The sequence below is a fragment of the Gopherus evgoodei genome, chromosome 2, assembly GCF_007399415.2.
Source record: "Gopherus evgoodei ecotype Sinaloan lineage chromosome 2, rGopEvg1_v1.p, whole genome shotgun sequence".
NCBI classification, from domain to species: Eukaryota; Metazoa; Chordata; order Testudines; family Testudinidae; genus Gopherus; species Gopherus evgoodei.
The window spans coordinates 231,227,578-231,254,540 of NC_044323.1; the positions used below are offsets into that span (position 1 = coordinate 231,227,578).

Here is a 26,963-nt window from a genome sequence, read left to right on the forward strand (position 1 = left end):
TGTACTTGCCCAGTCAGTCACAGCCTTGATTCATCATTGCCAAATGTACTTTTCAAGTCCAGTTTGTCTGCTTTGATAGCTTCAGTATCTGGGAGGTAAACCTTGTCGAAGAACCTGCTGACTTGGGTGGGGTGTGTAACAGATTAATAAGGAATATGACTTCTCTGAAAGATATTTGCCTGCTTTTGCCATACAAAGGCTGGGAAATCTGTCCAGTAACATTGGTAATTGAATCAGTTTTAAGTGAATCAACAGGATAAACCAATAATCTGAGCCATAGTGCTTCAGATGGTCAAAGGAATCTTACGTGATGTATCTTGGTCTTGCTATAGTGCCACTCCACTAGGAAGGATATAACATCACAATAGCAGAGATGACTAAAATGGATGTAACTAAATGTAAATTCTGAGTGGCAAAGGATAATTACATAAATTGAATATGTGGTGCTGAAGGTGATGGGGTGTTTTGGTTATGTTAGTGCTTGTTATACTGTCATAGTAGCTTGCTCCTAAGCATTGGATTACTGTAGTGCCAATTTTGCATTTTGGAAAGTTTATATGTGATACTAGTTACTTTCAACCTCAAATAAACTGACTTGAGTTTTATGTAAAAAGCCATTTTCTTAGGGGATGGAATAAGTGTTTGAAGTGAGAGAAAATTCAGAGACAATCAGCGGTGTCTCTTTCTACATACAAAATGAGGCATTTCCATTAATCAAATTCGGTTGGAAAAGGGTAACCCCTTTTACTGGATTGTTAAAAAAAGTATCTCTATGTAGACAGTACACAGGCAGAGAGAGAAACTACCACTGAAGTGAGAGGATGAAAAAATGAATTGAATTCAATTATAAAATGGGCAAAATACACTCAAGTAGCAGATTATTCTAATCAATATGCATACTTTTATTAAAACAGCACATCAGAATTAACTAGCCATGTAATCCTCTTATTGACCATGAAAGTATAGAAAAATCTTGGAATCGCCCCTCCTCCTTTCTTTGGAGTAAGCCTTGAAGAAATGTGTAAGCTGTGTGGTTGAGATACACCGTAATCACATAGTGAACAAACAGCTGAATAAGAGAAGTTGACTTTTGTAGTGCTCTTGTGAAATACATTTCCAGTGGCACCCCAGAAATCTAGGAAACTTCAAAATACTTCAAAAATGAACTTCGCTGTACAGTTGGTACTTTTGGAAAGCAAGTCCATAGACTAGGATGGCATGGTTTAACTTCCTGTGGCTGGTAGCCTGGCCCTAAAAAAGCAATAGTAAAACGATACACAGAAATGGCGTCTGGAAGAAATGAAGCCCCCCTGCCCTCTCAAGAAATCAGTTCAAGATCACTGTAGCCAGATAATACTTTTGAGACAGTGCAAAATTTTGAGCCTTGAGTACAGATCAGATAGTATCCAAAAACATCCTTTCAGTATATTGACTACATGTGTGCCAAAGGTTGTGGGTCACTTAAGTCTGCCAGTTTTCCTTTTTAGTCGGATAGCCCAGGTTACTTAAAGAAATTTGTTCATCCCTACTGCCATTTTTTCTATTAGTTATTTCAACTGAGTATAAAACATCTGAAAAGCTTTATGGTTTTTCTAAAAGCTTTTAAAAAATGTTACACTGAATCCCAGGCTGTACAGAAATTTTGTCAGTGCCAGCATTTGAGGGAGAGGAGGTAGTAAGTTTTGTCTGTCTGTCTCTCTGTCTACAGGAAACCATCCATTAGTTTTGAGGAAGATGGGGAAATGGGAAATGGGCACTTCTGAAATGTCCTGTATCTGCTCCTAAAGTCCATGCAGCTCTCTTAAGGCAGTCACTTAAGGTGCAGTATGAGAGTCAGATGACTTGGTTATTACATGGTTGTTTGTGACCCAGTTACAACGTGGTTAACAATTCTAGTGTGGACACTTTAACCTAGACCCAAGCCTTTAGCCAGTTATGGGACATAGTTGGCCCATTCATCCGGCCAGTATCTTGAGCGGGTTTACGAGATAACCATGTTGTAACAAAGCCCCCTGACTCTTTATATTTGTATTGCTAAACAGCCCTCTGCAGGGCCAGCTCCACCGTGCCACTTTCTTCTTCTGCGGCAGGTCCTTCCCTCCAAGAGGGACTGATGGACCCACCGCTCAAGAGCCCGACGTGCCAGCCCTTCCCCTTGGCTGCCCCGAGCACCTGCTTGCTGACCTGGTGCCTGGAGCCTGCCCTGGGCCCTGGCCCTGTGCAAGGGACACAGTTAAGTTTGGGAGGATTTGTGTTTTAAAGCTTTCTCTATACCTGTTATCAGGAGGACTAAACCTAAGCAAAAAGCCATAATAAAGATGGAGTCTAGGGCAGCATCCTGCTTATGAATAAAAGGAACCATTGGTTTTTTCACCCTCAGAGCTCTTGGACCCTGCTGGGGGAACTCTTGTCTTTTGTATCATCTTGACTAATGAGTGTTTACTAAATTCTGAATTATTGTGTATATCTAACTTATTGCCTTCTGGGATGAAGCTCCTCTCTCCTTCCTGCAGTCCAAAGCTACTGGAATGGGGTGGTGTTAATGCAACATTCTCACCTATAGAGGATGGAAACAGACTTCCATCTCCACCAGAAATGGGAGAGAAGATCATTCACCCCTGCAGGGCACCCTGATTCCTCTTCTGCTTGCAGCACATAAGCAGAGCACCAGTCACAAGACTCATCCACTTTTCTTGAGTGCATGCCTGCAATACTTTGGGTTGGCATGCCGCTCCCCTACTCTGTTGTCAGGTGGACTGGGAGCAGAACTCAACTGTGGGACAGAGTTGTTTGCTAAATTCATTTTCCAGGGCAAGTGGTTGCATTTTAATTTTTTCAGGTTTTCCTTTTATTACAGGGTTTATTTTAGAAATTTGTCTGTGGGCTAGTGTCCCACAAATGAAAAAAGAAAGGGATCAGAATTTTAACCATAGGATTTATTTATTTGGATTTTTAGACAACAATAAGAGTACCCATCTAATGTTTTTGGTCAACCTTGACACACTTTTACATTACACTAATGAATAAACGGACCAGTTAGTAATCCCCGATCAGATTAAATAACTCAACTGAGTACCTTTATAACAAGAACTAGTTGACCTCCCTGCTCAATCCTTTGGAGCCTGCCACACTGTTTTTTGATACTTTCAAGTTGCATGATTCAGCAATCCCAGTTTGTGATGCATTGACCTGGCTCTTCTGGTGGTGTTTATTGTCTGACTGACAAAAAGCTTATTTTGTTGGGATGCACATTGTCTCCAACTTTAATTCTTTCTTTCTTGTTGTCACACTTTTCCTCTCGTGCTGTATTTCTTTTATTATTGTTGTCCCCCATTGCCATTCTGATGGTTATGCTACTAGTGATTTTATATGGGATGGTATGCTGCCTTAAGGAATAAGAACATTCAACACAAAGTTAGTATTGGATACCGGATTCGGAATCATGGAATCTGAAATTATGCCTGGTGGTGTGTGTGCTTTAAATAAAAGGGCTATTTTTAACAGCAAATTCTGATTTTTGCTTTTATTTTTGTTTTAAACTGTGCCAGGTTGATGCATTCTGTTTGGTGCCTGGAACCACTTAGCCTGTGAGATCTTGTGCCTATGACCTAAATATGTACAAATAGCCTATCTCATCTTGAGTTTATTCCAAAAAATTAGGAAATACCATCCTGTACGTATTGATATTTAATACAGGCTTCTAAGGCATCAGTCAGTTTTTAGCTGTCTAACATTGGTTTTAGATACCTAAATTTGTCTTTAGGCATCTAACTTTAGGCACCTACATCTAAAAGTTGGGCCCTAAATACCTGAAGTATCTAAACTCTGAATGGGATTTGTTTTTTATTAGCAGGTGGATTTAACTAGTTAGGAAGCAAAGCAGGTTGCAAGGGATCCTCTTAGCAGTTATGAACATTGCACCTGATTTGTGAACCATGGAGAGGAAAGCAAGATTGTTGACAGCTTCAGGAAGTGTTTGTTCCCACCCACCAGGTGAAGTCACCTCCTAGTGGGCCTGCAGCATGACTGTAGTGTGAATGCAAATCCTCATTCAGTTCAGAGACTGAGCCTTGTTGCTTTTGTAGTTTCTTTCACTCTTTCTCTTCTAAATGATATAGTGGATAGATTTTAAAAAAATAATTGAAATTATTAAACAACGGAATCTGCAGTTTACTTGTTCACTAAAGCCAAATATAGGACATGTAGAAAAATTGCTGTAATAAAGCAATTTCGATTATTCCCTCCCCCCCCCACGTGAATAGTACTTTTATATGTACCTGCTTTCAGCAGCCATGGCATGAGGATGATTTGAAATCCTGTCTAAATTACTTGGTACATGTCTCCTATTACTAAGAGAGACTTGCGGGAGTTGAAGCACAGCTTATATATGTAGGTCATAAAAGGCACATATGAAGGTGTTTAGCTCACACCCTCTGCTGTTACTAAGAAGGTCTGAGTTCAGAAAGAAATCTTTGTGTAGTTAAATCCGCTACAAGTATCTCTCTGGGATGCATGTTCTTTGTCTGAATCTTCCTGTGTGATAAGCATTTGGAGATGCTGTATGACTTGAACAATTTGTGGACATTCCATAGAGCATTCTTAGGAAGGGCAGATAGAGAATCATTAGCACTTTCTTGTCTTTCAGCAAATTGATATTTTATCAAACCTGGGCTATTCTGTTCTTCAGGACATTAAGCCTGTTATTCATATGTGATCGTGCACCCAGGGCATAGTAACTACTACTAAATTAAATTGTATGCTTTGGTCTGATTTATAGAGGTCACCAGTGAAAAGCACTAGCCTGTCAACTTACTTTACCTGGCAATGGTTCAACTCCCTGACAAGCTTACCTTTGATTTAAACAAATTTGAGAAATATGTAAAGTTTTGGAAGCAGTTTTGCACTGATTTGATAAAAGAAACCACAAAACGCTGCAGCGCAGGTGTTGAGAATGTTTGAAAGCTGATTGAGAGAAGCAGATGGCTTTAGTCAGTGGCATCCAGCCAAAAGAGCAGGTGCTGGTCATGTGACCACTGGTTACCAGGGTAATCTGATTGCTCTTGGCGTGCAGATGAAAGGAAAGGGGCCCAGTGTTCAGCTGTAGTATTGTATAATTTGTGGCAGTTAGAGCGGAAATAAATGCTGGAAATGGAGCCTCATAGTAGGGGAGACTTCTGTCCATGTGTAGCATGCACACTAGGATGGTTGGAAGGGGAACTGTTTTATAGATTATTTTTTTAATGATTTGTCTTATGTGGTTCTTTCAGTGATACCAAACTCTTTAGAACGTTGTCAGAATTGAGAGATTTTTGAAAGCTAAACTATATTACTGTGCCCTAGAATTTTGCTCTAATTAAGTTGTATTTTTAAATTTCCCAATATATTAACATGTAAACATACAAAAATCTCTTGTGAACATTGTTTTTAAATATATAACCATGTTACAAAACAGGAAAAATACACCCTAGAAATTCTTTAAACCAAAACATGGTGTAAATATATTTGTCTGATTTGTTCTCCAGATCTTAATATAAATATGCTCTCATCTGATAAATTTGAGTTTCTTATTAGAAGTTACAGAATTGAAAATTACCAAGTTCTTTTTTCCAACTGGCATCCCTGATATGCAATTATGAATTTAAATAAATGGAAGCTGTTTTAAAGTTCTTGAGATGTCTGCCTATTTCAGTTTTTCACTTGACAAAACTCAGCATATGATTCTACATTAAATGTTTTTTTGTTTTTTAATGTTTCAGCACAAATGTTAGCCACTCTTTAAAAGCAATCATCTGTCAAACCTGCAACAGACATGGAGGGGAAAAGGACACGTATATAGAACACACAAATCTACCTAAAACTTCAAAAATTGAGGACATTTTAAATTGCTTATAAAAGTTCCCCCTTCAATCTTACATTTTTTGGTGTCATTTAAGAATTTGACCTATATAATGTTCAAAATCCCCTAGTATTTAATTGGAAGATGAAGATTTTGAGGTATGCCTTCTCAGGTATGTCGTTTCTTTAAATTAAGTTTATATGCCCAGACAGTGTTAAATACAGTGAGAGGATTATACAAAATACCCAACTCCTTGGAAGCTTGAATCTGTTTTAAAAAACAAATGCATGCGCGTGCGTGCGCACACAAAATTCCCCCATCACAGTACTGTGGTGTTGATGTAGCCTTTCTCATGAATCTTCAGCTGTTGGTGTTCATCTCTTCTCTCCTCATTCCCCAGTAAAAAGTACTGGAGAACTTGGGCAGAGGCAAGTTAGGGGAAAAAATCATTTTGGTTACGGTGGACAATTACAGACCTGGTCAGGTGAAGTGAAATGTAATTAATCCCTGCTGCACAAACTGACCACATCTACAAATTATGGTTGTACTAATTGACTGGGTATGTCTGACCTGAGACTTGAAATAAACTGTCTTACCTCAGTTTCCTTGTAAATACCATGAAACTACAGAATAAAAAGGATGATTTGCTTATTCTGCTCACTATTTTGATAAATTCCTCCTTTAGGCTCTGCTCAGCTGATTGTTCTCCATACTTGTATTTTAAGACAAATGCACGTAGTGATCAAACATTCACTTTTCCTCAGATTTATCATGGAGCTCAACTACTGTTTGGAATTCACAAAGATATTGAAGTGGAAGTCAAGTTTTCATTTTAGCCACTCATTTGACTCTTATCAAATATTCCAGTCAGTCCATCCAACATTAAGTGCAGGCCACATCAGCAGCTTGACCTTAGCAAAGGAAAGTAAGATGTCATTGTAAAAAGGTCAAAGGGAAGTGATATTTTAAAGATTTGTTTAGCTCCTGAAAATAAAGGAAAGTGATTAGAGTAAAAAAATAACTAGGGATAAACATGTCTTCATAGTTCAACATATTATAATACATTATTGTTTAAATTTTTCTCACTCAATCACTAATCAATGATATTTATGTTTTAGTAACAAGAAACCAGAATCAGAAACTAGTGCAGTGAAGAAAAAGGTCAACAAGGGAAAGGAAGGTTCTGAAAACTCGGATTTAGAGAAAACACCACCACCATCTCCTCATGAAGAAGATGATGACCCAGGTGTTCAGGTAATACCATTATTTTGACATTCAAAATCTAATTATTTAGAACAAGGTAGCTATATGTATATATGTATGTATAAAACATAAACTCTGACTCCATTAGAAAGATGCTTTTAAAATATTTTCTTTGTTGGCTGAAACATTATATCAAGAAAGGTAAGAATCAGAGATCCTAGTGGCGAATAGTATGTTAAAAGAACCCTCTTGTTTGTAATTTGGCTTTACTGGTTTGCCATCTCTGAATATATACAAATGAGTTTCAGTTTCTTTCCCCTCTGTCACTATACTGTATTCTGATGCTGACCTTTCTAGTGTAGATGTATTACCAGAAGTCTTTATGTAGTCTAGCCCAGCTAACATTTGGTTTTTTGCATTTACTACTTGGTGGTCCCTTTTTAGGTCAAGCATAAAGCATGACAGAGCAGGGCAGGGAAACTGTTATTGCTACTGCTTGTACTATACCTGTCCTGTGGATAAATAAAGGACTTCCATCTGTAGGTCTGTCAGTTGTAAACGTCAAGAGTGATGTATGCTGCTCATGTTATCATTGAATTCTTATTTTAAATAAAATCTGGAAACAAAAACATGCATTTTGTTTAGTGGAGGTATTCAGATATTGCTCAGGTAACCACACAGAGAGGTGTTCAGCACACATGTCACAAATGTACTGTTTGTTTTGTTTTGTGAGCCTGTTAAAGATGTTCCACTGACCAGCAATGCCACAGAATGTATCATTTCTGGATGTTGTAAAGTAGGCTGGCAAGAGGTGACATTTTAGTGTATGGCACAATTAGTCTTTCTTTTCACCCGGTTTTTCAATAAAGGTTATATAATTTATTATAATAAAACTCCAGCTTTTACAGTATACTAGTTCAAAAAGCAAACAAATAGAAACAACCCAAAGCACTATTTGTCTGTTTCCCTCAGTCCATTCCCTTTTTTTTATTTCACTCCTTAGTAGCTGTGACATCTCAGAAGAATGCATTCTGGAACAGAAGAGCAGATACAAACAGCATGACATTAAGATGATCTAAAGGATGCATTTTTAGTTATGTGTTCAGTGTTCCTTTTAGCCTGGTTAATGGGTGAATTCAGCATGTTGCTGATGTAAATGATGCATGTTTGACACGAGGGTTCAGTTTTGTGCAAATCAATTTAAACAATATTGTGTTGGTATTTTTAGTTTGTGTTAACTGGACAAAAACTGTCTCAGGATTAGAAGGAAGACGTAGGAACTTTGTCTCTCTTTCTGTATAAATATAAATCTGTCTTTCTGTAAATAATGAAAAACAGTTTTTTCATCATTTGGTAATAAGATATCACTTAAATATTTGATTTTTCATTTGTGCCCTTAGTTTTATATTTTTGAAATGCTTGTTTTTTTATATTTATGTGATTAAGGAAGGACATAATTATACACATTAGGGCATTCAGAATTAATGTTCCTGCAAAAACTTTACCTTTTTCCTTCGCACACATGCTTGTTAATAAGAATTCGCATTAGCTTATCACCAATCTATAGATAGTAATACAAATAGTTACATATGCATACGGGGATGCTGAAACAATTTGAATAGTGGGGGTGCTGAGAGCTATTTAACCAAACTGTAAACCTTGTATATAATGAAATCCACTTCAAGCCAGGGGCTGCAGCAGCAGCCCCCAGCTCCCCTAGTTCCAGCACTTATGTATGCATATTTAGTTTATAGACAATATGAAGTTAAAATCTAAAACTAGAAAATATTTTTTTCTTAATACTGAATCCTCAGTAAGACTTAATTACAAATGTGTAGCTTTTCCTATTGTTGCTCCTTAATTAGGGGAAAACAGTATAGTCTTAATAATTTTGATGTGCTGTCACATTATAGTGTGTTATGATGTCATAGCTGTAAGTATTACCACAATGGAACATTAAATATAGATCTGTAGTTTTTATTCAAACTCTGTCCATCTTGCTACCTATAAACCAGCAATAAAAAAAATGTTGAATTGAAAGCACACACATACACATACGGATTCAGACAAGAATCCAGAAAAATTGAAAAGGCTCATGAGGACATTACAGGAAACAGGAAGCTAACCATGTAAATAAACATTAAATGCAGGATTATCCTTAGTCGTTCAGCATCCTTTTCATTAAGGAAATGCAAGAAGAGATTTTGGCACCAGAAATAGTAGCAAATATTTTCAAACATCCAACTATTGCCTTTATATTGCAGTTTAAGGGGAACTCCCATAACTTTTTTCTTCCAAGATGAATTATATAGTTGCAATATCTTACCTAAAGATATGCTGTAAACTCAGACTTGACCCAAAATTTAGATTTTGTAAGAGAACCTAGGAGAAGGTAGTATTTTTATATATAAATATTTATATAGCTATATAAATATTTCTAGAGCTATCCAGATGTAAATATCTTTAGCTCCATCTATACAGATCAAAAGATATATAAATATGGATTGAAATGTATACATCTACTGAGCGAATCAGACACATTTGTATTTAGCACTGTAGGTGTGCATGGTGTTTTTCAAAGTAAAAGCATAGTCTTTACCCCAAAGAATTTATAATCTGAATTAGTTTCATGAGATGACACAAAGGAAAAAGGAAGGGAGGCATACATAGAAGGCTATATGGCTTGTTAGGTGGAACAGTCATAATTTTAATCTTTAATTTTTTATCATTTAACTTTGTATTTATTGTGTGAAGGCAATGAGAGAATTGGTGTTTGAGGGATTGTGAAAAGGTAGATTTCTAATAGTTTTATTATAGTCCAATAGAAACAGCTGTTTTTATAAATATTCCCTTTGTGTTTGCATACTGACCATTATAGCAGTACGAACCATAAAATGAAAATTACTACAAACAAAATTGTAATTAATTTATATGATTTTTCAGTCACCAAGCTGAAAAATGAAATAAGTAACTAGTGTAAATATTGAAGAGTAAATTGAAATGATCAGGTTGTCATTAATAAGAATCTAAGATGTTAACAATCCAGGTACTATGACCTCTTTGTTTAGAACAACTACTGCAAAAATATCATATTAGCTTTAGAAATGTATAATTTGCCACACTAGTGATTAGTTGAAAAAGTTGAGAAGGATTGTTGCAGAAAATGGGGGTTAACTAGTGATTGTTTAAAAATAAATAAATTTTAAATTTTGCAGTAGATGTGAATTTATAGGATACTTCATATAGTCTCTATCTCTTTTCTCCTCAAACATATATTTGAATTAACTTGTTTTAATGTAAGCATATTATTTAAGTTGCAAAGTCAAACACTCAAAACTTAAATCTCAGATCCACAGTTGTCTTCATGGGCAGCACATATAAGAGGCTGGGGGAGGTTAAGCCTCCCCAAAATAAAGAGGCTGGTCATGCAGGGGGCAAATGCTGGATGCAGCTCACCTTCCTTTGGAGACCTGGCCCCTTTGCACCCTGGGAAGCTCCCTAGAAGTGTAGGGTGGAGGCACCAGTGCCCGGATGGTGGCCCTGGCCTCAGCTTGGCCCTTCCCCTCTTCCTACTCCATCCTTAAGGAAAAAAAAGTGGAAGGTCATGCTCTCCTGCCCCATTCTGAGCCGGGGTCCAGAGAGGAGTGAGCAGCGGATGGGGCCTTGGAAGAGGTGGAGTGTGAGCAGAAGAGGCAGCAAGGATGGCCACAGGGGAGGGTGGAGTGTGGGCAGGGCCTCAGGAGTGGGGTTGGGGCGGGGGCTTGACAGCAGTCTAGATGCTGGTGTTCTCTCTCTTCCCCAACCCCCCCCCACCCACCCACTTCTAGGGAGCTACTGGCACTCCTGGGCTTAGCCTCCCCAAACAAAAGACACACACCACCTATGGAAAGTGAGAAAAGGGAAATAGTGAACTTTTTCCTCAGTTTGTGTATCCAGCAAAACCAGAATAGAATTTCATGGGACAAGCAGAAAGCATATCTAGCCCCAGGGCTTTGTCCAGCTGTAACAATGGAGATTTTGGAGAGTCTCAAAAATCTTTTATAAAGAAGGTGTGAAACAACCTAAATACATTTTTGTTTTTTGGGGTTTTTTTTTTTTACCAGCTCTCCCTAGAAATCCTAAAATCATGAATAACTAGAGTAAAACTTTAGTACAGTATCTGGAGTTAAGGAAAATATTGTACTACACTTTTGCTAGCCTCTATTTTCAAATTTGGAGATTTTTTTTAAACCTTTAAACAAGGGGCTTAATTCTGCAAAGTATATAGGCCCTCAGCTCACAATGAAATAATGAAGATGAAGTCATCAGTGAGTGCAACCATCTTCATTCATGACTACATATATACCAACTCTGAAAACAAAACTAAGGAAAATTCACCCTTTTTGCTTATGAGTTCTATAAACAGCTAAATATTAAAATAGAAATAAAATAAAGCATCTTTCCAATTCAGAAACAAGCATGAGGAATTCTAGTCTAAACTTTTTTGCAAAAATTACAAGCAACTAAAAAATTTCCAATGAAAATGCCACTTTAATTTTACTGTCACTACCAGAATGCTGTAATTGATTTTTAAAAAGTAGTACAGTGTATGAAAACTGTAAAGATGCTTTTTTCGTGTTTATTCTGTACTCCACCTTTTTGTTTCTTACAAAGAATATCAATGATCTCTTTCTAGAAGAGACGATCCAGCAGGCAGGTTAAGAGAAAACGTTACACAGAAGACCTGGAGTTCAAGATTTCAGATGAGGAGGCTGATGATGCGGATGCTGCAGGAAGAGACTCCCCTTCAAATACATCTCAGTCAGAGCTTCAGGTCAGTTCATATTCCAAACATGGATGGACTGGAAATGTTATAACAGCATCCTAAAGTATTTAAAATTTTAAGTGTTTGCCTCTGTACCAAGGGATTTTCATCTCAGGTTGGCAAAAGAAATTAGTTATTTAGGTTCTTAAAGGTTATATTCATTCACGGTTTGAGTTTTTTGTATTTTACAAGCCTACAATAATGTAATTTGACACAGTTTCATGAAATATAACGGTCTTTGCTAAGGAGAAGCCTAAAACTAGACATCAAGGAGACTGAATTTACTTCTGTAAATTCAATGGTCTGGCTTCTATGACTTTAATAAACCACTCAAGCTTGTCTCCTGCTGCTAGGCACCGTAAGAACCCCTTTATGAAATTACTGCCTTGTAGTACCCAGCAGGGTACACTTTATTCTCTGTGCAATGTAAATGATGGATAAAATAGTTTGAATGAAATGAGGGGTAATAATGCACAAATGACTATAACAATCTTATTGTTTTGTAGTGCTCTTTTCATATCACTACTTCGCTTAACTAACCGACATGCCATTGGTGAATGTATATATACTTTTTGGTACTTCATTTGGCAATTTGTGCTATGTTAAGCTTTGTGAAATGTCATATGTGATCTCCTATAAATACCCCTAACAGAAGAGGCATGGGTATGTTTACCTGCAGCTTTAATAGTGGGAACAAACTTTATTTTTGACAGCTATCACATGGACACCGTTACTGTTCATTGCCAACTGAGATTTTCCAAAGTCCTCTGATTTTGGGAATCTGGGCAGCAAAGCGGGTGTTCAGCTTTATGGGAGAAGTAACTGGCCACGTAATTACACAACAAGAAAACACACATGTCTCTGGCACATGCAGTGTGTCACTGATTAGCCTTTCTGCTGGCGTGATTCCCACCAATGAATGTCAACCAAGAATTTAGTCAGCCTCCTATTGTATTAAAAATATTTATTTAAAATGTAATTTCCACCAGATTTAATAAGGCATTAAATGTAATTGAGTTCTACAGTCATGCACCAGAAAAAAATTCTCCTGCAACTAAACTCGGATTATGATAAATTACTAAAGGAAGTCTTCCTGAAGAAAGTTTCTAAAGAACAAAAATACTCTGCTTACTTCTGTAACTATTGTGCAACATTCATTTTGCAGGAATCAGCTGATGCTGAAGGTCCAGTAGTAGAAAAAATCATGAGTAGTCGTTCAGTCAAGAAACAGGTAATTATTTTTTTAATAAAAAAAAGATGCCCATGCCCAATTTAGTTTTTCATTTTCAGAATTTAAATATTTCCAGTTAAACAGCTGCTTTAGCAAAGGAAGAGGGCTCCTTAAAAGTTTCATTATATAGGCTTTTTAAGTATGTGTGTGCACACAAGAAAATGTTTGTGGTCGACCTTCCAATTTTTTTTTCTGTGCATGTACAAATGACAATTTTTACTTTTTGCAAATGCATTCACTTTATCAGAACTTACACTGCAGTACCATTTACTGCTTTGGAGGTGTAGTGGGAGATATCCTTCTCCTGAAACTTAAATTTTTAATTTTTTGCATTTGTGGTAAAATCGTGGGCAGGCCTTTTTCATTTCAAACCTTCTCACAATGGACATCCCCATGCAGTTAACAGAATCAACATGTGATCAAGAGGATCATATCTGGCTATCTGCAGAAATATGTTGAATACTGAAGTTTGAGGCCGTGGAACAGCTAACATGGTTCTCCTCCAATCCCCTATCCAAAATGTCTGTTGTGCAATCATTTTGCTGAATCATTGAGTTCCTCAATAGAGCTTGGCTGACCTGTACAGCAAAATAACATGCTAATTCCAAACTACTGGATTTCCTTACTCTGTGGGAAATGCAAAGAGGGTGGTCATTTACCGAAGGTCTAAACGTTATTGAATTCTGCAAGACATTCTCTATAGTTTACTTATTGTTTATGCTGTAGCTTTTGTGTGAAATTCAACTTCTGTGATTCACCTAAATATATTCAAGTTCATCATGATTAAATAAAAAGACTTTCACGTGTCCTAGGAGAGGAAAAAACTTTTCCTCAATTCTTTTGGAGGTTTTGTAGGGCTTTTTAACTTTTGAACCTTACTCCTGGTTGCACTAGTACTTTCAGGTGCTTTATAAATCTAAATTCATGGCATGTCATGACTGTTTTTGATGACTTGGCCTTTCAGTCATCACAGCATAATAATTCTAACTTTATTATAGTTTAGAACTATGTTTTGTATTTCAACCCACAGGCTTATTTTTTCAGGTAGACTTAATTGTAATCTTAAACTCAGTAATTAGTTGTCCTGATGGTCCTCTAGACAACAGTGGAGAATTTAGTCTCTTCATAAATGTTTTTACATTGGAGGCAGTTTGTCACCAATTATTCTTCTCTTCTTCCTCATCCCTGCAAGCAAAGGTGTGATTACCCATGGGGAGTGTGTATTTTGCTGCAGTTTGTGGAAAGTGGTTGGTCTGCTGCCTGCATGTCTTTGATTGCAAGCTCGGCTGGAGGCAAGCTCTATTTTGAGCTCTTCCTTTAATGTTTTTTATGGATTGCATTTACAGGTTTGAGGGGTATCTGTCCTCTCTCTCTTCTTCTCCATCTCACCCTACTCTCTCTACAGAAAATGTTTTGAGGATGTTAAATGTTAACATCTAAAGTACCCAACGGTGTATTTATTAAATCTCTTTTGCACTATTACTGATATAATCAAAACCATGGTTGCTAGATTAGTAATCAAAATAAAATAGCTGTGATCAGGGCCAGTACACAAAATAAACTTTAGAAAAGGCTTCACTGGGAAGCCTTTCAGCAAATTGGGGTGCAGCAAAAGATTTTGTCCTAGCAAAGGACTATATTAGATAATGAGACTGCTTTTGGACAGCCTTCTTGTCATTGAGTTTTACTGGTTTCCACCAAAATATCCTGGGTCTGGTTTTAGAATTGCTAGATGCAAAATATTTCTGTGTGAAGAGCCTAAAACATTGGGCTTAAAATTCATTTTATTTAAATGTATAGAAAACAAAATATAAACCATTTCATTATATAAATATTAAAATAAATAAAATATTTTATCACTTTTAAATTTTCTGTCATTTAGTTTTATTGAATGTTCCCTTGCCTTTATTATAAGGGGGTAAATAGTGCCAGTTTAGCTAGATAGCCAATGTACTGTTTTAATACCTCTGTCATGTCCTCTCTCTGAATTAACAGTCCCAGTCACTTCAGTGTATTTTCATATGGAAGCTGATCCATCTCTGTAATCATTTTGTCACTCATTTTGTGACCACAGACACCTATTTCTGCTAATCTTTTTTGAGATGGGTTGACTAGAACTGAAGGCATACAATTGATTTATAGAAAGAATATACTGAAAATATGCCTAATAGTGCATGCTGCGCAGATGTTTTCACCCAGCTGCCAATGCCCAAATCTTTTTCTGAACTGGATAGTTTAGAATTCTGTGATGTATATCAATAGTTGAATTTATTCTTTCTAATGTGTATTACTTTGCATTTGTCAATAGTTATTTTCATCGTCCCTTGTGCTAACCATTCATCTAACTTTCAACTGTTCCTGAATTTACTCAGTCTTCCTTAGTCTCAGTAGTCTCAATAACTGTCTGCAAATACTGCCACAGAGTAGGTAAAGTACAGGCAGTGATAATGCAAGCTTATCCATGCTGCCTCAATAATGTGTGCTATAATATTCTCCTGGAGGAGGAGGTGATATGGATCGCTGCTGGACTGTGAATGTAGTTCAGAGTCCTCACGATCATTCAATCCTCTGTTAAGCTTATAAACAAAGTTGCCAGTTAGTTTCAGACCTGGATATGATCAGTGCTAGAGCGAGCTGGAGGGTGACACCTCTGTTTCACAGCATTTTTTAGAAGAATTTTTTTAGCCCTTAGCACTGCAGAGCAGGGACTTGAACCTGGTTCTACCACATCCCAGGCACCCTTTTCAGTACCCTTATCGGTCAGCTATAGTCTCTGTCCTCGCCTTCCCCTTGTCTCCTTACTTCAGCAGACCTAAACACTGTCCTGACAAAAGTTTCATGGAAACAGATACATCTCTTGAAGTGTTTCAGCTTCAGTGAAACAGTATATTTCTGCAAAAATGTTTCAGCCAGCTCTAATCAGGCCTACTTAGCGTATCCATGGTTGCCCAAACACGATGCATACCATCTTAGGACTCCTTCATCGATATTTGAGAAACACACAAACATTCTACTTAGTCTGACATCAGTCTATTTTTATTGAGTCACAACAAAGTTCATGACTGAATATTTTAAACTGCAGTTATATAATATTCTTAAGCTGCTTTTCATAACCTGTACTGCATCAATGTATTGTCAACCTTAGGGTTTTTAGATGTACAGAGAACAAGTAGATTAGTTCTTCGACTTTGTAAAAGATTATTACTTTGTGGTTACTGTAAATGTGTTAGCCAAAACTTACTTCTAAATTGAGGGGCAGGGATAGAGCATGGGGTTGGACTAGATGACCTCCTGTGGGCCCTTTTAACCCTGATATTCCATGTTCAAAAAACATAGAATCAAGAGTTTTGTTTCCAAAATATTTGCTTTAAAGAGTGACTTAGATGCATACAGTTTGACGAAAAGAAGTATATTTATTGCACACAAAATAAGTTTAGTATGTATTAGGTAATATAGTAACACATTCTGGTACTGCAATAGTACAGAGTCTGTCAGCATTTTCAGTGTAAATTGTTGTGTTGTTAATTTATCAATTGAGTGGAGACATTTTCATGAGGCTAAACCCTAGCAGAAGTATGCTAAATTAATAACTTTAAAGTTAGCAAACATTTTTGTTTATGTGGATGTTATACACATCAATCAGTTTTCAGATGATATTGGCATTTAAAATTTTCAATTTAAAAATGAAAATAGAGAGATTAGGCCATAGTGTAATAAAGTACAAGTTCTAAAATGATTGCCAGGATATTTATATCTGATTATTTTATTTTATTTTATTTTATTTTATTTTATTTTTTTTACTAGGAGCTACTTTCCTAAATGGTTGATATCACATAGAGATGCTGACAAGATTCAGGTTACTAAAATACTCCTAGTTGGAGTTTGTACTTCTGTTATGTTAGTTCCTCCAAATACAAATATACAATTCAGAAATCTCCATATGCCATTAGTTGTCTTGAGTGGGAAAGCCTTGGCAGAGTTCAAACTCCCTCTTTTGGAGGTGTCTTCATAGTGCGGCTGCACAACCTACCCCTGCAGAATTAGAACTGGGAATTATTCATCTCTTTCTACATAGGAGCTGGGAGAAACTGGAGATGGATATAAAGAACACCTTTCCTTCTCTCACCTGATGTAACTCTGTATGGAGATCTCAGTGGAGGGGTAGTGTTACTTCCTTTCCTGGGAAGGGGGCGAAGGGAGCATGGTGTAGGATGGTGTTAGTTTCTCCCTGGTATATTAAGAGAGAGAGTACTTGGTGAAGCAAAGCATAGAAACACAAGTATGCTAGGACAGAGCTGAGAGCAGCTATTGTTGCTATTGCAAAAAGTAGAAACATAAGTGTACTGGAACAGAGCTTGAGAGCAGCTATTGCTACTGTTAGTAGCAGTGGAATGAATGAATAGAATATCTAGTGAGCAAAATATTTTTAATACTTGCAGATAAGTAGTCTCCTCTTTGTCTCAGGACATCACACCCTTTCTCCATCTGTAAGGGGGGTTTAAGGGTAGGGATGGAATATGTGGAGATGAGGATTCAAGGCATAGGAGGGAATGTAAGTATATGTAGCTCTGCAAATAATACTTTTCACAGAACCCCAAGAACTGACCCTGCTTATATGTGCCGTCAGTTTTGAAAATTGTTATTATATAATAGACAGTAACAGTTCCAAAGCATATTAACACAACAACTGTTTAGCTTAATGTTGTGAAATAAACAAAATCCTAAATTTGAGGCGGTCCTCAAATTTGTCCTTAATTTGTCCTATAGCAGAGTTCAGGAATAAGACTTTGTTGAATTACATGCCATATGCTTCCCCATACTCTGGCACCAGGGATGAGTTAAGCACAGTCTCAACCCTTAACACTGAATGCCCTTGGCTTTGCTGGTTTCTATCACAAATTCAACCTTGCTTAAATATAGTATTTTGGTGTTAATTTAATTTGGCTGCTCTGTACGTGAGACATCTTGCCTGAGTGAATTTAATTGCACCATTGAGTAAAACTAAATCCATGAACAGTGATGCACTAAAATTATAGCAGAAATACAAGGCTTAGTTTTATATGGCTTCTTGTTTAGTGTTGTTAACTATATGGAGGCATAAACCCCCTTTAAAAGTCTATTTTAAAATGTTACAAAACCCACAATGTAAAGTTGCCATGATCCGGCCAAAAATAATACATATGGTATTCAGGAGTGCAGTTGCTAATTGGCTGCTGCCTGAGAAAATGGTACGCTTGGCTTCTATTTAACACTGTGGGTTTGGCAGAAAGCCAGATTTGGGGTGAGGTTGTTGTGAATGAAGCTGCATGTGGTTAGGGAGGAGTTAAAATGATTCATGTTTTGGAAGTTGTACTAAGCAGTGTAATATGTGCTTGAGTAAGCTGATGGAGGAAACTTCTTACCCATATCCTTTTCTCCATTTCCCTTCATACATCTCCCCCCCCCTCCCCCCCCACATACATGTGCGCGCTCTTCTGAAACTTTAATCAGTAATACCTTTCAACAATATACTGTACTTTAGTTGGAGGGAATGATTAAAACTAGTGAGATATTTAGTGGTTCAACACACAGTTGAAATCTTATTTTGTTACAGATGGAGAATGGAGAGGAAGTGGAAACAGAGGAATTCTATGTAAAGTACAAAAACTTGTAAGTAATCTTGTAACTTTTGTTACCTTTTTCCTTAAAAATATCAGCAGATTCCGAATATTTTGTTCAAAATTATATTTAGAAAGTGACACATTATTAACATTTCACCTTAAACAATGAATAATAAATAATAGGCATTTTGGCATTGGCATGGTGCTAGATTTGGTGACTGAATACATTCTTATCTGTATGATTTAAGTTTTTTCTCTAAATGAAACCATTTTAAGAGCAAGATCAAACTGGCTTTGATTTTTGCTCGATAGGGCCCTGATTCTGCAGGTAGATCCATGCAGACAGGCGTCTAGGCCTCCATAGATCTGACTGCAGCATTGGAGCCTTAATTTCTTAATTTACAAAAAGGTCATCAAAATAATTAACCTTTTCATTCCTTCCCCCAAAAAAGTGAGTGTTCAACAAAATGTCTGACATTTGATTAGACTGCTAAATAGAATTTTATTTCCAACAGTTTCATGATGGCAGCTAAATTTTCCTGGAATGTCCAGTATTAGCAATGGAAACATGTTGTATCACATTTGACTCTGAACTCTAGTGCATTTTCCTTTTTAGGGAAGGGAGAAAGAGTAGGGGCTGAACGAGAAACAGTATATTAAAATGGTAAAATAAATTTCAACATATGATAGAAATTCACTTTCATTTCCAGTTAATTGCAGGTTGATCAGGGCTGGTGCAACCCATTAGGTGACCAGAGCTAGCATTTGGGGAGGCGGCATTTCGGGTCCTTCGGTGGCGACTGCGGTGGCCAGCTCTTTGGCCGCCCCAGTCGTCGTTGGCATTTAGGCGGAGGGACCTGGGGCAGGGGGGTGCGGGGAGGGCTGCCTGCAGCAATTAAGGGGGGGCGCGGCATGCAGGGGAATCGCTCCCTTCCCCAGCTCACCTCTGCACCACCTCCTCCCCTGAGCATGCTGCCCCGCTCTGCTTCTCCCTCCCAGGCTTGCGGTGCCAAACAGCTGATTGGCACCGCAAGCCTGGGAGACGGGAGAAGTGGAGTGGTGACAGCATGCTTGGGGAGGAGGCAGAGCAGAGGGGAGCTGCCACAGGGGGGCGCTTTAGGGTGGGGTGTGGGGAGCTGCTGCGGGGAGGGGAGCGGGCGCCTAGGGTCTGAAACATCCTTGTACCCGCCCTGCGTTTAACTATACTGATTATCAAATATAAGCAGCTAAACTACCCAGGTTTATTGTTCTTTGTTTCACATTGATCTGAGATGATTAATAGCTTAAATCAGGTTTATTTTGTTTCATTCTATTTGTAATTCTTATTGTAGTGTTAACCACATGTGACCAATGCTTATGTGTTATTTATAGTAATTGTATAACTTGATATTGAACTTTTTATTACTTAAAAACAAAATTTTAAAATAAAACCAATTTTAATTGCAGGTTTATGATGATGGAACGTTTAATCTTTAAGAAAATATGTTAAGGCTTAAGCTATTGATTATGGAATATTCCCAAAAGTATGATTAAAATTGTCTTGTAGTGCTAATTGGCTTGCACAGGGCCTCTAATTACAGCTCTACATTAGAGATATGCACTATGTAACACAATGGATTTAAAGGTATTTTTAGACCGTTTCAATGAGTTTTAATCCCACTATACTTTTGAATTAATAAGTAATGAAGTTTATAGAGTGTACATTTTTGTCTTGTTACATATTCTGAATGCTCCCAATAAAATTTATCTTGAGCACTCTAAGCTAAAGGCCAGAAGTGTGAGGTGTGTGTATATATATATATATATGAGCCATACTGATTATTCTGACCAGTACCTTTATTAGATAATAAGTATGATTGCTGTCAGTAAAGGTGATTAGTTAAATGAAAGATAGTATCTGGTATTCCAGATAACATGGTGCTACTCTGTTCAGTTTCCAGTAAAAGTTTGGGAGGAAATCAGAGAAAGGAATAGATAGATGCAGGGAAGCAAATAGTAGTACGCAGTGGAAACATTTGGGCTGGGATTGCTTTGAAGAAGTTTTTCTTTCTTCTATCTTCTAGCTCTTACCTTCATTGTCAGTGGGCATCTGTAGAACAGTTGGACAAAGACAAGAGAATTCAGCAAAAGGTTAAGCGGTTTAAGGCAAAGCAGGGTCAGAACAAGTTCCTCTCAGAGGTATGACTGTTTTCATAACTATTTCAGTTAGATTTTTTTTTAAAAAAAGATATTCTCATAAATGCTTAATCTCTTATATGTAGATAAGATTTTGAACATCTTGTTGATATAAAATTAGCTTTCATCACAATGTAAAAATATTCTTAAACTAAATTCAGAGGCTTTTGAATTCAGTTACATAAAGTTACATAGTTTCCATTTATAGTTTATTGCTGTTTCTTACTGGTAAATGGTTAATTGCTCACTTTTATAAACAGGAAGTTACTTGGTCTTCCTGTTGCTTATTTGTTCTAAGAGAACTTAATCCCACCACAATTTAATGTGGAAATGATTGTGATATTATCCTGACTCGTAGCATCTCTATCCTGAAGAAGAGAATTGGAGACAAAGGTCTCTTTAAAATTTTAAGATGACACGCAGGTATGGAAGGGTTCTTTTAAATTTAAACATGTTTTTTAGGTTAGCCATATGGGTTGTAAGTAAATAGACATTAGCAAATTGTTGATCTTAAAATTCAGACTTGGACAATAATGTAAGCCCTACTCAGCTATCCATAGTCACTGAAAAGACTGAGTCTCCTGCAGAATCGGTACCAGAGCTCTCCTCTGAGCAGCCAGTTATGCCAGAAAAATGCATGGCAATTTTCTGTGATTTGGACTACTGCCCACTAGGGACTCTGAGCTTTTGATCACCAATTTAATTTCACTTAGAGCCACAAGCAGTACTATAGCAGAGGTCTTGCCAATAAAGGGGCAGCTTTTCTGGTTTGTCAATCCTTGTGAAACCTTACCTTTCAGCAAAATTTAGTAATTTGAAATAAAGGGTTTAGTGCCCTGATCTTTTTTTATGAATTTTTATTTAATAGAGTACTTCAGGCTAAGCAGGGCCAATAGGGAATTGGAAACTTCCATTAAAAAATCACTGTTGGTTTCTGACCAAATACAGTTAGCAGAGAGATTTGTGTAAATTTTACCAGAATTCTATTATTTTCCACATTCTGTGCTTTTACAAGTAGGTACAAAATGTCTATGAGCCATGGGTCAAAACATCTAAAAGATGCCTTTGAATTAATTAGAAAGTGGGAGGACAGCTGTATCAGGTTATTCTAATGACTAAGGAACATTCAGATTAAATGACTATCTCAAAAGAACCCCGATACTTGATATATTTGCCAAAATGTGTCTTAGATGCACTCTAGAAAAATTGGTTAATGACACAACATTGTGAAATTTATGTAACCCAGTGGTCCCCAACCTTTTTGTGGCCAGTAGCACAATCACTTTTTCAGAAGAGTGTGGCAGACGCCAACAATTTTTCAAGGCCTATTTTGTATTTGTACATTAAATAATATGAACAACATCATATTTAATATTACATAATATATGAATCTATAAGAGAAAAAGGGTAATTTTACATGTAAAAGGTATTAATTAAATTATTCCGCAATTACTGTTTCACCTTACCATGTGAATTTGCTCTTTTGTATCTACCTGTAAGAAAAATTAAGGAATTTTACAAAATAAATATCATAAACAGTTTTCATCTGAGATATTTTAAAAAAGTTAAACATTGTTGAACTGCTGGTCCAAATATACTTATTCTTTCTTTAACATAGAATGAAGCCTGCAGCCCCGGAGTTCTCTGTCCCTGGCAGGCGCAGGGCCCCAGTTTCTCTCCGTCTTAAGTCACGGCCCTGAGCCTGCCAGGGACAGAGAACACTGGCACCTGCAGCCCTGGAGTTCTCTGTCTCCGGCAGGGGCGGGACCGCAGCTTCTCTCCGGCTTCAAAGCCGGGGGGAAGCTGCAGCCCGGTGCCTACCGGGGACAGAGAACACCGGCACCTGCAGTCCCAGAGAAGACGGAGAGAAACCACAGCCCCGCGCCTGCCAGGGACAGAGAACCCCACAGCCTGCAGCCCCGGAATTCTCTGCCCCTGGCAGGCATGGGGCCCCAGCTTCTCTCCCCTGCTGGGCACTAGATGGGCACACATAAATGCCCCGGTGGGCACCATGGCGCCCGCAGACACCACGTTGGGGACTACTGATGTAACAGGTGACCAGACCACATATTTCACTTTTTTACTATTTATATTTGGGAGTGTACTATTTCTGTTTAACAAGTGCTTGTAGATGTTTTTTATTTGAGTAAGCTGTCAAAATATTAAACTGTATACATTCTTACAACTCTTCCTTACCTTTCTCCTCACCACACACAGCCATCAAAGTAGTTGAGTACAAAGCAAAAGAATGAAAGAGAGCATTTCTGTACATATATCACTGAGTAAAGAACTTGGGGTGGAAGAGGGAGGTTACAAATTATAAACTTCAGGAAGGGGAGTATGTTTAGTTTGCTTTCCATTTTTTGGAATAATATTCTCTGAATCTTGCTTATAAAGCAGTCTGACAACTCCTGTAGTTATGGTAATCTAATGGCACTTAGTGTACGCGGCTCTAATTTCTTTATTGCAAGCTGTAGTTTTCAAGAATGCTAAATGCATTCCATGCCATAAGCCTTTTCGATTGCTCATTAGTGAATTGTAATTTCACACTTCATTTAAAATATTCTTAAACATTCTCTCACAGTAAAAGGTTTCACACAGTAATTAAGAGGCCCAGTTAACAAAGTCTGAGAAGTCTGATTTCCTCATGGGGAATGATCTTGCTGAATTGTGGCATTTCAATTAACATACTGAAGGTTGCCAAATATAAATTTTATGTTACCATAACCCAAAATATTGTTACCTGGTGAAAAGTATAATTTTTGTTCCAAGGAAAGGCTAACAAAGTTTTTATTTTGTTTTGGTTTTTTTGCCTGCTGTCTTTCAACAGATTGATGATGAGCTTTTTAATCCAGACTATGTGGAAGTTGATAGAATAATGGATTTTTCACGTAGCACAGATGATAATGGAGAGGTAAAGAAAACTGTCGGTACATTTTCAGCCATTTGTACACCTGCCTATATAAATATTAGAAACTTCAGTAGGTTTTTAATGACTTATTTCATCCTGTAGAAGTGAAGATAGAGAGCATTATGACAGGGATATGTATATGTATACACATATTGCTGCAGTAAAGTTCATAGACCTAATATTCTACCACTCTTTAGTGAATTGTTTTTGGATATTCAACAGTACATTTCAAATGTTAAAAAGCCTGGTTTCCAGTTCACCTGATCAGAACAAGACAAGAGGTCTAGTTTTTAGCATTTTGCTCTTTAGGAAATGTATGTAGCATTTTGAACTATTACTAAGCTATTGCCCTCTGGATATGTCTGTAAAGTAGAAAAAGCATGTAGTTTAATAATGTAGCTATTTTTGTAAAATAAAGCTGTCATGGTAATTGCTAACTTTTTAAAAGAAAGTGTACTGGACATTATAGAGGTTAAACGTACAGCTAAATAGTTATTAAACCATATCTAATCTGCATTTCTAATTCACCATCACCAAAGGAGCTAGGCACTTTGTTAATCCTCTCTAATCATCATTGCACAAGAACCTAAATTGTCAGCTCATCATTTATGACCCCATCCCCTGAGCAGGATCACTTGCATGGTTGACTTCCAGGAGGACTCCAGTGGGCCATCCTGTTCTTGAGAGCAGAAAAGGCTTTAATAATATCTATTTCTGGTTTATCACTGCATCAATGAATAGTGATGTCTCCCCTTGACAGTTGCTGTTTCAGTGATTCTGGATTTCCTACTGCAAAGTTTGTGGTGATACATGGACAAGACAAATACAGCTCACCATCTGAATGTGTGGCAAAGACAGGGGACCGTCATAATTGTAAAGCAAAGTTGTTGTTTTTTTCATTTATTCTAAACTTTGATTAATTTTAGGAATTTAAAATTACAAAATTTAGCTTTGCCACTCATCTTGGTGGTCAACTGCATTCCCTTCATTTTTATCTTAAATCATCAGGTTTACAACAGATTAGCCTGCTGTTAGATTATCCTTCTGGCTGTTTTAAAGACATTTTCTAAAAAAAATCTGTTAATTCTTTTTCATTGTATGTAGTATCTAGAATATCTTTCATGTTACACTGCAGGTTTCCTTTAATTAGTTACATGTCATGTAGAAAAGGTTGTTGTATTGTTTTACATTTGAATCTAATTTTATCCTTTCTTTAACTATTGATCAAAAACAAAGCCTGTTACTCATTATCTGGTGAAATGGTGTTCACTTCCTTATGAAGACAGCACATGGGAGCTGAAGCAAGACATAGACCAAGCTAAGATTGAAGAATTTGAGAAACTGATGTCTAGGGAGCCACAAATGGAGCGTGTGGTAAGAATTGGCTCTGTATAGAGGATTTTATTTGAAAATAGCTAAGTAATGTGGTCTTTCAGAAACCACTAATGGGATTTGCTGTATTTGAAACAGGAGCGACCTCCTGCCGATGACTGGAAGAAATCGGAGAATTCCAGGGAGTATAAAAACAATAACAAACTCAGGGAATACCAGTTGGAGGGAGTAAACTGGCTTCTTTTCAACTGGTATAACACGTGCGTAAAGTAACTTTTTATTGTAGAACTGCTGCTTTAGAGCAGATTTTGTAGTTTAAATTTAATGTTAATATTTTAAATGTTTTATAGTCTTTTAAAAGTGAGACTTCAGAATTATGTTAACTATTTTTATTATGTGGATTACATAAAGTTAATAGTTTTTATTATTATAGATAATATATATATAAATCATGTTACATAATAAAGACATGTCTTTGTTATTTGACAAACATATATATACGCACACACCTATACTTGAGAACTGTATAATGAGAAATATAATGATCCTGTTGCAACACCAGCTAATATATTTATTTGAAACTTTTTGAGAGTGTTATGTCCTGTTTAAATCCATACTAATCTATTAATTTATATATCTGATCTTGCAGATTTTAGCTTTACAGATGTTTTTGTTTTGTAAATGTCATATTCAGAATAGAGTCATAATAGAGCCATTTGTGTTATTTTTCAGACGAAACTGCATTTTAGCAGATGAAATGGGGTTGGGAAAAACTATCCAGTCTATTACATTTCTCTATGAGATCTATTTGAAAGGAATCCATGGTCCTTTCTTGGTCATTGCTCCACTGTCCACAATTCCTAATTGGGAAAGGGAGTTCCGCACCTGGACAGAGTTGAATGTGGTTGTGTATCATGGGAGTCAAGCCAGCCGGCGGACCATTCAGTTGTATGAAATGTACTTTAAAGATCCACAGGTACTTTTTGGAATTTTGTAAAACTGTAATTTAAAAAAATCAAGTAATGAGGCTATAGTGGGTTGAGTTTTATGTGCTTTGAACATCAATTTCTAATACTGCTAAGGTAGAATCCCGCTTAATGGAAATTTCTATATTATCAGCTTCCATAAATTGCACAAATATTTCTTGAGATTACTACAATCTTGATAAGCCATTGTGCGTGAAGGAGAATATCGGAAAGTGAGTAGTTAGGGCTTCTAATTTTAGGTTTTAACCCCAATACCCAAAAAAAAAAAAAAAAAAAAAAAAGCAGTGGTTATGCACTTAACACTGGAAATCATAGAATATTAGGGTTGGAAGGGACCTCAGGAGATCATCTAGTCCAACCCCCTGCTCAAAGCAGGACCAATCCCCAGATTTCTACCCCAGTTCCCCAAATGGCCCCCTCAAGGATTGAACTCACAACCTTGGGGGTTTAGCAGGCCAATGCTCAGACCACTGAGCTATCCCTTCTTCCCATGGTTACTTGTATCTAAAGCCTTATCTAAGCAGAGTAATATTACAGGGGCGTGATTTCTAATGTGCTGTGCATTAACTGATCTGTGTAGACCTTGCTGGTGCGCACTAAAGGTCCCCATGTGCACTTGAATATATAGCCGTTTAAAACATTTCTTCATTAAAGTGCACAGTACTATATTAAAGTAATACAATGGACTTTTCTCACAACAGCATATACAAAGAACCCCAAAACCTCTGATTTTGGACACTTGCATAAAACTCCAAAATAGCTAAAAATCCAGAAAAATAAAATAAATAAACCCCCAAAAGCACTTTGAATAGAACATGCTAGAAATAAAGAATTAGTTGGGATGATAGGTGTTAGGGCTATAGGGAGAAACAGACATTTTAAAAA

General features: G+C 37.1%; 1 protein-coding gene across 3 annotated transcripts in view; it reads left to right on the forward strand.

The window, feature by feature from the left end:
- Positions 1-26,963, forward strand: part of CHD7 (chromodomain helicase DNA binding protein 7) — a 209,649-nt gene that overhangs the window by 141,869 nt on the left and 40,817 nt on the right. For all 3 annotated transcript variants that reach the window (XM_030553154.1, XM_030553153.1, XM_030553155.1), the window contains 9 exons: positions 6,955-7,090; positions 11,715-11,852; positions 13,009-13,074; positions 18,668-18,723; positions 20,738-20,852; positions 23,680-23,763; positions 24,997-25,134; positions 25,231-25,352; positions 25,825-26,068. In XM_030553154.1, coding sequence (XP_030409014.1) covers positions 6,955-7,090; positions 11,715-11,852; positions 13,009-13,074; positions 18,668-18,723; positions 20,738-20,852; positions 23,680-23,763; positions 24,997-25,134; positions 25,231-25,352; positions 25,825-26,068 — 1,099 coding nt within the window. The remainder of the gene's footprint in view (positions 1-6,954; positions 7,091-11,714; positions 11,853-13,008; positions 13,075-18,667; positions 18,724-20,737; positions 20,853-23,679; positions 23,764-24,996; positions 25,135-25,230; positions 25,353-25,824; positions 26,069-26,963) is intronic.